The sequence below is a fragment of the Serinus canaria genome, chromosome 2 (genome assembly GCF_022539315.1).
Source record: "Serinus canaria isolate serCan28SL12 chromosome 2, serCan2020, whole genome shotgun sequence".
Lineage (NCBI taxonomy): Eukaryota > Metazoa > Chordata > Aves > Passeriformes > Fringillidae > Serinus > Serinus canaria.
The window spans coordinates 80,242,838-80,259,477 of NC_066315.1; the positions used below are offsets into that span (position 1 = coordinate 80,242,838).

The following is a 16,640-nucleotide window of genomic DNA, read 5'->3' on the forward strand; positions in this document are numbered from 1 at the left end:
CCAGTTTTTGGCATGGCTACTCATTTTCCCAAGCTCTGATACAGATTTTGTTGTTGTTCTTTAGTGTCTCTTGGGACTGTTTTTGACTTGCTAGAAAGGAGAGGATGGCTGGGTATCATCCTCATGTTAGAATTATGCAGCAGAGAGTAACAGGTCAGGACCAATGTTTAGGTTGGATTAGGTTGGATTTCACATCCCTTCTTCTAAATTTTCAGCTTCTTCTGAAGGTTTGAGGAAAATGGCATGGGGAAGCTGCTATTTTCCCATAGGTAATCCTAATTAGATGCTAAAGAATGAGAAAGAGAAATTAGAAACACTTGCTAGAGGAAAGGAACCATTCCTTTCCAGAGCATTTGCAAAGTTGGCTCACTTGAAGTTGGATACTGTTCTGCTCTTTTTTCCAGCTCTTCCTTTTATTCTGGGGTCTCCTGGGATGCTGGGAGAAATCTCCCTGCTGTCCACAAAGCTGCTGTTTTGTAAATATCCCTCATTAGCCTTAGCTTCATTGTCTTTGTGATTTGAGCATGTATTTACTTCAGAGATAAATATGGTCACCATTTCATTTGCAGATCATTTTCTTGCAATTAGGAGGCAAGGGCTACTACCTGGCAGGCTGCAGACAAGGGAAGAGCTTATGAAGACACATATTGCTTAGATAAGAGGAGTAAATCTCACCCTCTATAGCTTGTCAGGCAAGCACCAGCACACCTGTCATATCTGGGCTGTCACTAAAGCACACAATTTCTTGCCTGTCATGGGGCTGAAAAGAAGCATTTAAAAACAGAAAAGCAGGCAATACATGTATTGAGACAGACTTCACAGCCTCAGAGAAGAATTTATTGGATTTTCTTCACGCTCACACATTTTTGTTCCTTATAGTCCTGTCACTAGGCTAGTGATAAGGGGATAACTGAGAATAGTTGCTGAGAAAGGCATTTACAGCCTCCTCAAACCTTCTCAATTTTCAGGCCTACAGTTTTTGCCCCAAATTTAGTTATGTTAGTATGCAGGGAGGAAAAATGTACATGTACATGTAAAAATGTATATGTAAATGTACATGTACATATAGGTGAGTAAATTGAACACTAGATCAATTCAGCATTAGATTAGGGGCTGGTAAACTATGGTAGCATGTAAACTGGGGTATGTGTAAATTATTTCCTGCACACCCTTTCTGTATCGCTCCTCCCTGATGGAGCACAGCCTGGGTGTGCACTGTTACTGGTCACTCAGGTCCTGACTTCCACAGAAATCCTGGCACACAGAGCAGAAGCCAACAGGATCAAGCCTCTGATGTGGACAGTCAGGACACCAGATCCACTGAATTACCCTTCCTGTGCTCAACAAGACCTCTGCTGTCTCATCTGTGACACTACTTAAACCCTCATAGGAGCTGGCCTGACTTCCTTTAATGACCTGGAGCAGAGACTTCAGCTCAGACCTGGAAGAAATGATTACACTCCTATCGCAGCTACCAATGGTGTGTGGTCCTGTCCCCATTCTGCCTTATCTGCAGAGTAATTTCTTGGAGCGAGGTATGATCTGCTCTTTGCATTACCTTAAAGGGACTGCTTCACTACAGGAATTCTCACAGCCACATCTCAGTCCCTTGGATGCTCACACTGCTGCATTGCAGTAGCTGAAGCTTCCAGTGCTGGGAGGGTGCCAAGGATTCAAACACTCATACCCACTATAACTCCTGCCTCAGGAATCCAGATTTGCCTGGGACTTAGTAACATGACCTGTTTTCCACCAGCTCTAAAGTGCTCCCTCCAGAACTGAGTTTCATCTTCTCTCATACTTAGCTTCAGCCAAGGAATGAAATCACTGTGACAGCCTCTGAAATGTGTTGTCCCTATTAACTTCTGCACTTCTACTCAAAAGCATTAATATTCACTACTCAGTTTTGGAATAGGTACATCTTCTGTTCTCTGCTCTTCCTAAACAATCTTACAAGGTTACATACTTTCTATATTAACAAAAGAGAAGAAATTGCGCAAACTTTATTTGTCAAGGAAAAGAAGGCAAGACTGTGATGATCTGTCCATCTCCTGGGCACTCACATGCCCAGGAGATGGACAGATCCCTGCAGGATCTGCAGGTTTTCTCCCTGTAGGAAGTAGCCAGAGAGCTTGACCCAGATCCTGAGAAGACAGAAATAGAGCTCCCGTGGGATTTGTAGTGGTAGCTTTCCTTAGGAGTGAGTCAACGTAGCTGAAAAGCAAGGCAGCATAGCAAGTGTTAAGAGGCTGTAACCATTGCAACCTTGTATTGAAGTTACTCAGCTAAGAATGCTTTCTAATTGGATTTTCAGTCATTTCAGTCACTCCTCCTTCCCCACTGCTCGCTGTACGTCACCTTCTGTCCCTCTGTGCTCACTCCCAGTCACTAACACTTGCACTCACTTAACCCTAACTATTAGTGCTGCCCTTAAACCAAAAGCAGTGCTGGACACTTGCCTTTCCCAGCCTTTGGCCTTCTTCCAATTACAGCGGATGCGTTAATGAGAAGACCTCATATCTAACTGTCTAGTCAAGGCACTTGCAAAATGCCAGCCAGCACAGTAGCTGGATGTGGAAAACAGAAACCAGCTAATGTCAGCTCAGAGCAAGACTCAAATTCAGAGCAGCAGAGAGCAGGGGGAATCCATGACCACTGGTGGCAAGCACATCAGGACATGGTTCAAAGGTCCTTGGAGAAGCATTATTTTCATTGGAAAACTCAGCTGAGGGTGGGGACCCTCAGCTCCTCCTGGTGGATTTTGGGTACACACACCTGGCAGCAGTCAGCTGGGGAATTAGTGGTCCACACGTGGGGGAATGGTCTGGAGATTGCAGAGGACTTCTCACTTGTGAGCTGGGTGATGAGAAGGGTCAGTGAGTGATGAGTCCGAGCAGCTGGTAGAGAATTTCACCACGAGACAGTCCAGTTTAGAGAGTGGGAACTCAGCAATTTTAATGTTGGGCAGTTTTTTAATGATACTCTGAGAACTAGGTGCCATAAGGCGCATAAATCAAATCTTGAAACTGAGACAGTGTGAGACCCTGATGCCCTGAGATCACAGCAGCTGAGGTGACACTAGATAGTCCCCTGTGTACATGGGCACTGTTTGTGCCAGCAGGGAAACCACTCCCTCATGATCCGGAGTGAAAAAATAAATGACATTTTTTAGGATAAGCTTGGTTACTTGTGAGTTTTAGAGGAACAGACGATTTTCTTCATGTTAGAAAAAGGCACCAGACTGCATCAGAAATTAAAAAAATCTTTAAATTCAAACCAGATTTTTAAATATTTGAGTTATGTTTCTTGTTATTTTAAAACCAAATAATTTCAAATTAAATGTGAATTCAAGGAAATCTTTTCAAGATCATTAATTTAATATCCAACTAATCAAACTATTTAAAGAGGGAAAGCAACACTGCTTCAGTACTGCTTCAGTTGCATTTCTATAAATTTTAATGAGTTAAAGTTTTTTTGTTATTGGTCTTGTACAAGGTTGACCCAAATATAAAAATTAATTTTTTTTCTCACAGAAATTAGGCTATGGGCAGGATGCACTCTTCCTGTAACTTTGGACTGTGTTCCAGGAAAAGAGGTACATCTAAAAGTCATAGATGTACCTCTTTAAACGCCTTAGCTTCATAGTTCTGACATTTGCCTTGTGAGAATCAGAAACAATCTGCCAGTTCACCAGTGTTAGCTAGTTACTTCTTGCTCTTTACGTCAGCTAGTTTTATGTACAGCACAAAGTTTGAAGAGCTTGTCTCAGCAGTTATACTTTCACATTAAACCGGTGGTTTAACCTAATCCAACATCCTCTCTCTTAAAAAAATAGTTATGAGAACAGGGTGAGCATATAGTCACAATTCCTCCAAGACATTTCTCAGCTTTCAGCAGATTTTGACTTAGGAGGAGTCTGTAGATAGGTGGAGACTTTAAGTGTAGCAGTCCTTAATATTTTTCCTCCCCCATGGATTTGAGAATGACACTACATACTGCAGTCCAGGGAAGGGAATATATCATCCTTGGCAGCACAGCTGGTTCATGCAGAGGAGGAACTTCCTCACTGCTGCTTTCTCTTTAGCCACGGTATTGGAATACTTTGAAGATGATACTGAAGAAGTCATTATCTTTTTTGTCAAAACCACTGTATCCCATTAGAGGCTCTACCTCAAACAGAAAAAGAGAATACAAACCGAATGTTTAAAAACCTGTGTTACTCAGCTGCTTGACTTTTCTGGGAGAGAGTGCTTCTGCTAATACCCCATCCCTCAGAGCTGTTGTCTTTAGCAAGTGTTACTCATACTGACATTTTTCTCATTCTAATATATTTCTTTCCATACTTACTAAAGTTCCAAGTGTCTACCATTCCCTGTGATCAAGTTGTCAGATTGTGCTGATTTCCTTAAGGTTTTCCATCTTTCCTTTGCTCGCTCTGCTTTTGCTTGAACGAACCTTCTTGCTTGTACAGTGCAGGAGAGCCACCCATGCCAAAGAGTAACAACTCCTTCAATGGCTGTGTGAAATTCTCTTTCCAGACTTCTGGCCACAGTTCTCTTCCAGAGCTCCTTGTACCCAAACAAAGAAAAGCAGAGCAGGTTCAGTCACAGTGACCAGGGTCAGTGAAAAGTCAAGGTCATCAGCCAAGTCCAACTTGATAAGGCAGGACTGAAGACAAGCCAGAAAGTCAAACCAGCATCAGTATCATCAAGGCTAAGGCATAGCTGAGACGTAGCTCAGGCAAGGAGCAAGGGCATGGCCTGAGCTTAAATGCAGCTCTGGAGCAGAAGAGGGAGAGCTTCTCTCCAGCTCTCTCTTACCCCCAGCATTTTCCCATGTTCAGTGAGCACCCAGACACCAGAGAGCTGGCAGAGACCTGTTTCTCTCAGTGCCTGTGCTGCTGTGAGCCAAGAGCCTCACCCCAACACAACTACTGGTCCCAAATAGCTCAGGGAGGAATTTCACAAGGAGCACGTACTCTGGTGCATGTACGCCAGACAGGAATCACAGTGCCCGTGTCTTACACAGAATGTACTAAAGCTTTACTCCATAGTCATTGGAGTTTAGGAAAGTGTCTCTCTTGTGCCACAGAGAGGAGCTGCTTATAAAGCAAACACTGTCAGCCCACTTAATTAGCTCTTTAACATGGTGAGAAATGTTCCCTGGCAGAGAGCTCCTGGGCAACCCTCCAAGACGTGACATGCAGAGGTACTTCTGCACAGGGAGGACCAACAAAGCCAGACCCAAACCTCACAACTGAATCATTGCTCCCAAGATGATGATGAGACCAGAGTGTGTAATAACCATCCCCATGGCCTAGGTAACTGCAATTTCTAATACTGTGAGGGACAGTCCTGCCATCCTACCACACAGTAGAGCAGCTACCATATGTCTCCCCTTGTCTGTGCAGACTTACCATAAGGACATACAAGCCCAGGTAGGTTCTGGAGCCATTCCGATTAATTAGGTAAGTAGGTATTCTAATATCTAAATGTCTTCATGTTAGAGGGAGAGCTAACAGACCTGCAGATTAGCAAGACCTTAAGTAGAGCTCCCTTGCTCCACTTAAGATACTATCCCTCAACTGGTCACATTGGATCATTGGGACGGGAACTGTTCGCATTATGAGGTGTTTCCCCACTCAGTATGCAGAAATGATCAAAGAGTTTTTCCCTCAACAGAGAAAGAATGCATTTGTATTAAAAAGTGTCTGTAGAGAAATGAGAAAATTGCTTTACAGCTCTGCTTAACTCTGAAAAAAATCCACTCAGACTGTGGTGCATCTGAAGTCAAAGCTCAGTCATGAATACACGACCACCCTCAGCTGCTGCAGTGTAAGGGAGTGAGAGGAGCCTGTGTGCTGTGCTCTGTGCTCCTGGCAGTCTTGCCTTGTGCCCCTACAAAGACAACTGTGTCAGCACAGAGGTGTGAGATCAGGAGGAAAGGAGCCCAGGCTTGGGAATGCAGCAGGGGAGACCATCAGACCAGGCTGGGAAAAGACAGCTGGTAACAGGGGACCTAGAAGTGGCAGGACACACAGGCAGGGCCAGGTTAAGGGTCCTAGGAAGATGCGGATTGAAAAGGACACATAGAACTTAGTCACAAAATTAGCTGAAGTAACTGAGCCCTTGAGGGGAAGTTGTAAAGATTCATGTCTTATTGATGTCATCTGTGTGCTGTGTCAGTGATGTTGGGAAAGACCTGCTGTCTGCCTCAGCTTGCTTTTAAAAAATCCAGATGCAGTCTGCTATGGCAGTGATGGGCAGATGTTGCCCTCCCGTGGCGAACCCTGCATTTTCCCAGGAGTCATGGAGCATGAACAGTAGGGCTCATGGACCTCATTTCCAAACACACCATCAGGCCAGGCCTTTACTTCCCAGTGGTTAGAAATGGACCATGATTAATTCAGACATCAGTGTTTGCCTCACCCACTGTTATTCAGATGTTTCCTGTTTTGTTTGACCAGATCCAGATAGCACACAAATTACCAATATGGGTATTGCCACTGTTCTGTCAAAGCACAAACTTAATTACTCCTGCTGTGAAAGTGTACCAGTTTGTGCTGCAGTTGTTTCATTAATTTGGTTTAATAGTTCCAGTTGTATGTTGCATGCTGTGATGAAAGCCTCCAGCTGCCTCTATGCAGCACTGACTGATAGTGCCAATGCCATACATTTGTTATGCTGAAGAAGTACAAACCCCTGAAAAAAAAAAACCACTTCTATTTCTTACAATTTTTTTGAAGTTCCACTATCAAGCTCCAGACTTCCCTTACTAAGACCTAGTTTATTTATTATATTTATATACAGAGCACAAAATATTTCCTAGAGCCATCAGTAAAGCCATAATTTCAATATTCAAAGTAATTTGTCTGGTGTTCGTAAGGGCTTCTGTATTAAGCAGCTGTTTACAGCCAAAGCCTGTAACTATGTAGGACTTATATAGCACAAAGGGGGCTCAACCATGCCATGGGACAGAAGATGAAACACCAGTAAAATTGGAATAGCTGTTTTCTCACTTCCTTTCTATCACATCCACAACTTAACTATGAGGTGCAAGGGGTACATTAGTACAAGTACCCTGCTCCCTCTAAAGTTCTAGCTACAGCTGTTTTCCTTTTGTATTAGCAAACAAAGTAAGAGATGGCTCTGCATGAGCTCAGGTGTTTATGGGTTTTTACAGTCACACAACCCTGAACAGATTCAGAATGCCAGAGCTTGGCAGCAATAAAACTGATCAACTGTTGTTGTCTGTTCAACTGCATCTAAATGAAGCTAATTTGGGAAGAGGCAAAAGAGAAATGATGAAACACCACTAATTTTTTATAAATGACAGTAAAGCTTTGCATGATTTATCTTTAAACAGTTCTAAAAATAAAACCAGTCCTGTAATTAGTAAACTTGTTGTTTCTACCCTTCTTCCTCTATCAATACTCACTTGAAGAGGGTTTTTTTTTTTGACTCAAAGAGAGGTAGTCACAGCAAAAACCAATCAGAACATGACCTGCTAACAAACACTGCCCAGTAAAGAGCTTCCTCTGCCCTATGTAACACAAGTAATGCTGAGTTGGTATTTTTAACACTTCCCTCCCTTTTGCAATCTTTCAAAGAAATTGTACATTAGTTCTGGTCTACCACTTTTTTCTTGCTGATTGATTAGGAAGGTACCTTGCCTGTGAAACAATGTTACTCTGTCACTCTCAGATCATACTGGGGACCATTTGACTAAGTGCACTTAACTGCGGTACTACATTCTGGGAGAAACCCTCACTTGGCTGAATGTGTAGACCCCTGGGAAAAAGCCCTCCTTAACCCTCATAAATCAGGAAGAGGACAAGGAGAAAAAAAAACAAAGTAACTGGAAGCATGGAACACAGTTCCTTTAAATCTTCAGACTGAAACTTCATACTTAAATATATTTAACATATGAGAATTACTGGAGGCTAAAATAATTGGTTAATATTTAATTAATTAGTTAAAAAAGTGACAGACCTATTAAAACGAGGACTGTGGGCTTTCCCCATAAGGAACAATGGAAAATTACCCATTAGATTTTATTGCTGCATTATTTATGTTTTCCCTATACATTTAGGAAGTTATCTTCTATAAACATTTACACCTGTCTAAGAAAAGAGGCAACAATACTTCTGAAACAAGTCTTGAAATCACCAGTGCTAAATTGTTTTATTTCCAACAACTAGCCATTACAGTATGTGAAACAAAAAGTGTCCAGAATAAATAGCTGAAGATGAAGCATCAGAATACTACCATCTTTGCTACTGCTGTGGCCCCTTAATGTTTCCTGCTTTTCAACCTTCACTCTTCAGATTCTCCAGGCCTACGGATATCATCAATCTTCAGGATCATTCTAACAACCTGAGTCGCCAGAGAAATCTGCTGTTTCTTACCAATCAAGGTTTCTATAACATGCTGCTGCTTCATATCTGCCAAAAGGAAGCAAAAGAGTTAGACACCCTCATGAAATCTAGATACAACACTTAACCTCTAAGTGTTAGTAATTAGTAACTGCAAATTCCACATGATTTCAAAGAACATTCTAAAATGACTACTCTTGGGTACTGTGCTTTACAAACATAATTTGTACAAACTAGAGTTTTACTTCTGGGTTCTTACCAAAGATCATAGGAGATTAAGATACAACTCTTTTCCCAACTAGGTTGTGCTTTTCAAAAAGTAATGCAGAATGGTGAAAAGCTAGATTTTCATACCCATATATAAAAAGCACCCTAAAGGCTGAGCAAATGCTAAAGAAGTGAAAGGTCAAATGCCATCAAACAGGAACACCTAATCAAAGAAGGGTTATGAATGCACAAATTACAGTTTACCACATTCTTTTCTCAAAAAACCAACAGAATAAGTAAGAAGGTGAAAAGTGTAGATCCAGTTGAAAATAAGGCTTTATACACTGGCTTCTTAGTCTTCATGTATTTGCTCCAGGATTATATATGCAGACATATTGGTGTGAACATCATTTTCTACATATATTCTCAGCCTTTTGTTTACTTCTTCACAAGCTGTTTCTCAAAACAGCTGTTTTTAGGACTGCAGTGTAACCTGGATTACTGAGACTGCAGTATTAAAAGCATACCCTGCTTGCCTCATCCTAAGAGCAGCCTTCTTTCCTGTACTACAAGATCAGTCAATTAATCTTGCCACAAAACAGAGGTTTTGAGTCAATTATATTTTCCTCCTGGTAGATATAAATATGCTCTCCAAGCACATTCCCATTTATTATGGCAAGGCACAAGAGTTAGAATAAACCAAGTGATGCACAGATTTAAAAAAATCACAGTGAGCATTTTGAGCTTTTAAGAAAGAAAAGCTTTTATGCTCCTTCTTTTGCATGCTGCAGTTCTTACCATTTGTTCCTTTCTGCAAACAGTCAATGCCCAGGGCAGGGTTATTTTCTTTCACCTGCCTTGCCCGCACTTCGGTCATTGTCTGTATTGGATTCATACCACTGTTCTCTGAGAGGGCCATGGGAATTACCTCCAGGGCATCTGCAAAAGCTCTCACAGCATACTGTTCCAAAGATGGGCACTAGAGGAAAAGAAATTCATTAACTAATAAACGCCAATGTTAGTAATAGCAGATTTTCATACTAGATTTAAAATACACACACAATAAGCAGATTTTATTTGGAATATAGTAACTAAACAAATACCTCTGAATGATAGCTACTTGAAAATTAAAAAAAAATTAAACTGCTCCTAGCACAGAAGGAAAAAAAGTAGTGGTAATGACTTTTTACAGAGACAGGAAAGATAACTTCTAACACTGGTTATCAGGGAATGTCAGAAAGCACATATTACAGAACTTTCTGAAAAATCTTTGAAGCTCTTCTGGAATCTCTTAAGGCAGGCCAAATCCTTCATACACTGAAGAAAATGTTACCTGTTCCTTTCTTACCTTATCTGCTGCCTCACTGACTGCCAAGGCACAAGATATTTCAGCTGCACCACCACCGTACACAATCCGATTGTCACGAACAAGATTCCGGATTACACACAAGGCATCGTGAAGAGAGCGCTTCGCTTCTTCAATGATCTGCAATTACACAACAGCGTGTGCTTGACAATACACACATCTGAAGGCTGTGAAGATGGAGTTCCTAATACAGATGTGGAAACTGCAGATAAACTCCTAAGACTTTTTTATGGCTCCAATGCAGCTCTACTATTGCTATGTTATACTACTTAAAAATAGAGAATGTTAGACATCCAGCGGCAAAGAATAAAAATATGCACAAAACCACACTGTTATCTGTTAAACCTGTAATTTGAAATAACAAAAACTTACATTAAATGGTTCTCAATCTTGCATATTTACAAGACACAAAACATTGAACTTTAAATGCCAACATTATTGTCAGACTGCAGTTTCTGTCCACTTCTCATTTGAACAGATGTAGGAGATTTAACAAAAACGCTAACTTTTAAAGCATTTCAAAGTATTTCTGCTTTCTCACAAGAAAATTTGAGACTATAGTATGCATTTTTTTTCCAAAGGTTTTTCATTTAAGGACTTGACATATAGTAAATATAATTTAACACTAATAGTGCAACCAAAATCCAGTTTAAGTACATAAGCATTTAAAGTGGTCTCAATTTGAGGGGAGTGGGGTGTCACCAACATGTTTTATGAAAAATCCTTTCCTTAGGATTTTTCCCCTCCTGAGAAGCTGAGAGGCCTCAGGAACAAACTGTAAACAATTCTTATCTGCTTCTGTGGAATGCAACAGGGGGAATCTGTGATTGGTCTCATCTGGCTGTTTCCAATTAAGGGCCAATCACAGATCACCTGTCCAGATGGTCTCGGTCAGAGACAAGACTTTGTTATTCATTCCTTTTCTATTCTTAGCTTAGCCTTCTAGTGAAATCCTTTCTTCTATTCTTTTAGTATAGTTTTAATATATTATCTATCATAAAATAATAAATCAAGCTTTCTGATACATGGAGTCAACTTTATCGTCTCTTCCCTCATCCTGGGACCCTTGTGGACAATACTACAGTGGGGGATATAGGGTGTGGGGATATACAGTTTGCAGTAGTTTGGGTTTTTTATTTGAAATTCCCTTAATTGGACTAAATCAGAAGTGATACAACTAGGTCTACAATAAAACCAAATCTGTCAAAGATGGTAATATATCTTTACTCATAAAAGTGACCCTCTCATGAGAAAAAAATATTAAGAGCATTCACAGGTAAAAACATTTCTGTACTTATGAACTATACGGTCTAACAGAGAGAAAAGTAAAGTTCTACTTTAAAACCATAGGATGCAAATCTAACAAGTTACTTCTGACACACAGTCCTGACTGCCTACAAGCCTTACTGCTTTCTTATTTGCCCATGCTGCAGAGAAAATGTAGACAAAGTAGACAGAGAAAATGTAGACAAAGTAGACAGAGAAAATGTAGACAAAGTAGAGCGTCCTAATAAGCTTTACAACAAAATGACACATTCTGCAACTTTCTATCTAAGCAAGCATCTCACCATTTTATTTCCTCCCCTGATGAAAATGGTCACAGCTCTGGAGTTCTGACACTGCTCGATGAGGAGCATTCTGTCCTTGGTTGTTCCAAAGGAGATCTCTCTGACGATGCCTGCAAAGCCCAGTTTCTCTGCCGTGAGCTCGCAGAACCGCGGCACAATGCGCCCTCCCGTCGCAATGGCGATTAACTGAAGTTAAACAGCCGCGAGTTACTTTAACAGGATTTTTCCATGTTTTTCAGAACGTAAAACTAGTGGAAAAACTTATGTCAAATGCCTACTCCAAAAGGCTATCTTCCCATCACTTCAAAGTACTTCAGCCAATGTTTTATTTCAGCCAACAGCAGGACTAAAGCAGAAACTTTCCTAGACACTTAGAACTTTTATTAAGTAATATACACATGCTTCAGTTCTAAACCATAATCCCCTCTATGGTAGGTTTTTCTCCCATATCCCCAGAGATTTTTCTCCAATACCCACCCATACAGACAATTATGCAGTGATACCCAGAAAGCCTGAACTTTTAGCTGGTACAGCCTATTACTTCATAAATGTTTTAACTGGTACAAAGCCCAGTTTTACTTACTTCTATTTCAGGTCCACCAACCCAACGAACAGCAGGCAGCTCATTCTGGAGCAGCAAGTGATTTGCCTCATCATCAAAACCCCACTGGCAAATGGCAAGGTTTGCACCAGTGTCTTTTATCTAAAAGCAACACAAATCATTAACCTTCTGATCAGAACTAAGAAAAGAATGAAAAACACTCTTCATGGTTCTAATTCTCCAAATTTTCTCAAAATACAATTTTCAAGAAGAACCCTCTGGAACACACAGACATCAAAACATATTTTAATCCAAGCTGGTATTTCTTTCTTACATCACATTATCTTTGATTCACAGCATTATAACTGCTTATATGTTGCTTCCCACCAGGATTAGCAGCTTATTTACAGGAACAAATCAATGCACTATGCTGCTTTTTTTCTAAAGGCTATGAAAGACAAAGAAAACAGAAATAATCCTAAAGGCTACCTGCTTCACCATCTCTTCAAACTTCTCTTTTTCGTATTTCTGCAGTGCTTTGTAATCATCCACAGATGTGACATCAAGCTTATGTTTGGTTTTAGGCTTAGGTGGCTCAAATGGACAAGTAAGGATGGCAATTTTAGCATCTTTTAGCTCCTGGGCAATTAAAAAAAAAAAAGATTACTTATGACTTCATTAAGATCTCTTTCTTGTATTTGCAAAACATACAGATGTATCTTTATAAACACAAACACATGAGCAAATATGAAGATCATTTGACTTATTCTAAAGCTAACTCAGTATAACTAAATAATTCTGTCAATTCTCAACAAATCACTTAGAACAAATTCCATAGCTCCCAGACACTGTTTAAGCCCTTAACAATCTTTACCAGTCATGACTTTTTATAGTTTAATGCTCAAAACACAAAAGAAAAATTCAATTAAACCATCCCTATCCATTGTGACCAGTGAGAACATCTTTGTAACAACTTTTCAACTATTACATGACCATTATTTTCCACTAGTCCTCCTTTCTACAGGATAAACATGGGTACCTGCTAGATGAGTATTTTAGAGCAGTAGAAGCTTTCTTGACATACACTGCCCAAAGACTTGGAGACCTTGCCTACACCAAACATAAAACAAGGACAGCTTCTGGGGTGTTCCAAACAGGACAAAATGGTTAACCTCATAAAGGTTAAGAATCTTGACACAGCATTGCACTAAGCATATCATACGCCAGGGACAATTAGTTTTATATAAAACAGAATTCTGTTATTCCTCACTCAGCAGTACAGTAATTCCTCCCTTCCACCACAATTTCTCAATACTGTTGTAAATTCTAACTTGATCTCTTCCAATATAAAAAATGTCATGCTCCTTACCCCTTCCTCTGTTGATATATTATTGGTGAAAAGCCAAACTAAAGCACAAGACTGTGTAAATACTTTAAAAATGCTAGGGTGGCACTTGAGGTAGGCTAGAAACTCTTATTTAAGCCGTTACACACAAGAGACACACATATAAGGACATCACTTACTTTAGGCATCTGTGGATGACTGAAATCTTTATCCACAATCACTCCTTTAACCAACTGTGTATCTTCCAGTCTACCACCCACTTTGCCTTGCACTTTGATCAGCTCAAAATCAACATCTTTACGTTCCATGTCTGCTACTGTCAGTACAGCATTCACAGCAATCTCTGCCATTTGCCGGTGACAGCGGTTCACTCTAGGTTTGAAAAACATACAGTCCAGTTGTACTGCATTTCCACCATTAATTCTATCAATTGCTCAAACAGCAACAAGTACCACTACAGCAATCTATTTTTGCACACTGTATTAAAAGAGGTGGTCCTGCTTGTTTGTTCACAGAAGTAGAGGTGCTGGCTATGGCAGAAAACTGAACACACAGAATGGTTGGTGCGAGGAACCTCTCTTAATGGAGTCTCAGCACAGATTTGGAACAAGTCAGGAGAACTAAGCTACTAAAGAACATTCAAGAAACATAAACCACATGTAAGACAACTCTGCAAGGGAAGCCCATCCAATGTCTGAATTTATACATTTACACACGGAACTCAAAGAGGAAAAAGAGCTTCTGGAACCATCCTAAGTTAAATTTTTTGCAGCGCCAAAAACCCCAAAAGATAACACATTATTACTTTTAACATATTTACATTACTTTTGGAACCTGCTATGATGCAGAAACTGAAACTACAGGTTAGAATGAAACTGATTCTGCAGTTGTTCAACTTCATGGAATTGACTCTTTGCAGACAAGGGATTCACAATTTCTTCCCCTGAGACAGGAGTCCGTGGAGGAATTAGCCACAACAAAACACAGAAGCGCCTTCAACAGCACTCCAGTAAGACAAACAAAACACCAGGATTTCTCCTTTCCACGCAGAGGGTTTTCAATGGAAGGGTATATATTCACTCAATACTCGTTTTTATCACTTACACTTTAGAGCCCAGAGTTGTCTTTGCTGTCTGGATCAGAGGCTCAATGTTCTGTGGATCAACTGGGAAGCTGTCACTGATTTTGTCTAGATGCTCAATAGCAATGCGTGCTGCCTGCTCATAACCATCTGCTATTCGGATGGGGTGAATGCCTCGGTCCAGCAGCTGCTCAGCCTGTTCCAGCAATGCCCCAGCCAGGACTACATAAAAAAAAAAAAAAAGTTTTATTCTTGATTGGAGCATAATTATAAGTACATTAACAACAGATTAAAAAGCACATTTTCTGATTTTTCTGAAATATTTTAAGAGTTTGAGGTTTCCTAAATAACAAAAAATCATGTAAACCCCTACTTGCTTTGCTTAGCAAGAAAACCTCATTATGTTAAGACCAAAATGATGTACAGGCATCAAGGCAGGACAAGGAGACTGCAGAAGAAAATGATACAAAAAATTTTTTGAAAGTATCAAAGGGGCTCTCAGCACTATCTTAAAATGTAACCAAACTTCAAAAAGGCACAAAAGACATCGTCCTGATTAGAAGACTTCTCACACAAGAACTAACAGGAACACTGCAACAATAAATATTCAAAGAAGTGCTACAGAAAAGCTACTGTTATTTCTCACAATTTTTTTAATAGCTGAAGCAGCCTGATTTAAACTTGAAAAAGGAAGCTAAATTTCAAACACTTTCTTACCAACAACTCCAGTAGTTCCATCCCCAATCTCATCATCTTGAGATTTAGCCAGCTCCACCATAAGTTTGGCTATCTGGTGATCCACATCCATCATATTCAGAATGGTAGCACCATCATTTGTCACAGTCACTTCACCATCCTTGTCCACCATCATTTTATCCAAGCCTAAAAAACATATGTTCAAAGGATGAAGGAAAATTTTGAAAATTCCCCCCACAACAGAGAGAGAGAGAACTAAGAGAGAACCACTAAAAGTTTTTCATTGTTACCATTGGGCCCAAGGGATGTTCTCAGAGTACTTGCTACAGCCTTTGCTGCCATTATGTGAGACTGTAAAACAAAGGATAACAAAGCCAGAAGTTAAATCATTATCATGCATTCTGAAATCATAATACTAAGCTAGAGAAAACACAGTGAGTAAAATGTTGTGATTTAACTGACAACAACTATGAAAAAGAATCAGTATGTGTGTATTGATCTTATGACAAAAACTTTTAGTATGTCTCTTCTTGTATTGCTTGTGCTGGCTCTGCTAAAGCATTCAAAAGCACAGCAGCCAAATGACAGCCCTAAGGCTCAAAGCAGGGAGGAACAGAAGGCAGCAACGCTAAGAAGAGAAAGCAGTGCAATTTCACCATCACAGAATAGCGTGGCTGGGAAGGGACCCTTAAGATCATCCAGGTCCCACCGTCTGTCAGAGGCAGAACACCTTCCACTAGACCAGGTTGATCTGGGCCCCATACAACCTTCCTCTGAACACTGCCAGGAATGGGGCATCCACAACCCCTCTCTGTTCCAGTGTCCGCTCCCTTCTTCCGTCGGAATTTGTACCACCCGCACTCAGCTCCGGCCTTCCATCGGCGGCCGAGCTTCAGGCTGCGGTCTAAGGGAGGGCGCACTGGGGAGCTGGGCAGGAGCCATGGGAAGAGGCGCGCTGCGCCCATGGGGGTGACGGCCCCAAAGCCCCGCAGCCAGGGGGCGGATCCACGCCGTTCCGCGGATTCCCAGCCCCGGGGCGATGCCTTCTCTCTTCCTCCATCTCTCTCCCGCTTACAGGCCTAGTCCGGGCTCCATCCACCCTGTGCCTCGGGCGGGGCTGGCACTGAGAGCGGCAGCGCCTCGCCCCAGGGGCTCCATCCTCCCGCCGCTCTAGGCGGCATGGTGCGGTACAGCACAGCGCAGCATGGCGCGGCGCGGCCCAGCCAGCGCGGGCCCACGGGCGGCCCCGGCGGGCGCCCCGCTCGCTCACCTTGAGCGCCTCCAGCCCCATGAGGCGCGTCTTGCGCTCCTGGTCCTTAAGGATGAGGAAGGGCCGCCCATACTCGTCAAACGCCAGAGTCCCCATGGCCGACATGGCTGCACCGCCTGCTGCACCGCCTGCTACGACCGCCGCCGTCCGCGCGCGCCTCCCGGAAGCCGCCGCGCCCGCCGCGACACCGTG

The 16,640-nt window shown here is 41.6% G+C and overlaps 1 protein-coding gene across 1 annotated transcript; it reads right to left on the reverse strand.

Annotated features, from left to right (window-relative positions):
* Positions 1–8,158: 8,158 nt before the first annotated feature.
* Positions 8,159–16,632, reverse strand: CCT5 (chaperonin containing TCP1 subunit 5). Its single transcript, XM_009097168.4, has 11 exons — positions 16,449–16,632; positions 15,469–15,529; positions 15,200–15,364; positions 14,506–14,704; positions 13,581–13,773; positions 12,546–12,695; positions 12,099–12,218; positions 11,516–11,701; positions 9,930–10,067; positions 9,380–9,560; positions 8,159–8,443 (listed from the first exon to the last, which is right to left on the reverse strand). Exons 1-11 carry the CDS (start codon positions 16,551–16,553, stop codon positions 8,316–8,318), a joined length of 1,626 nt encoding a protein of 541 aa, XP_009095416.1. The 5' UTR covers positions 16,554–16,632; the 3' UTR covers positions 8,159–8,315.
* Between the last annotated feature and the right edge of the window lie 8 nt (positions 16,633–16,640).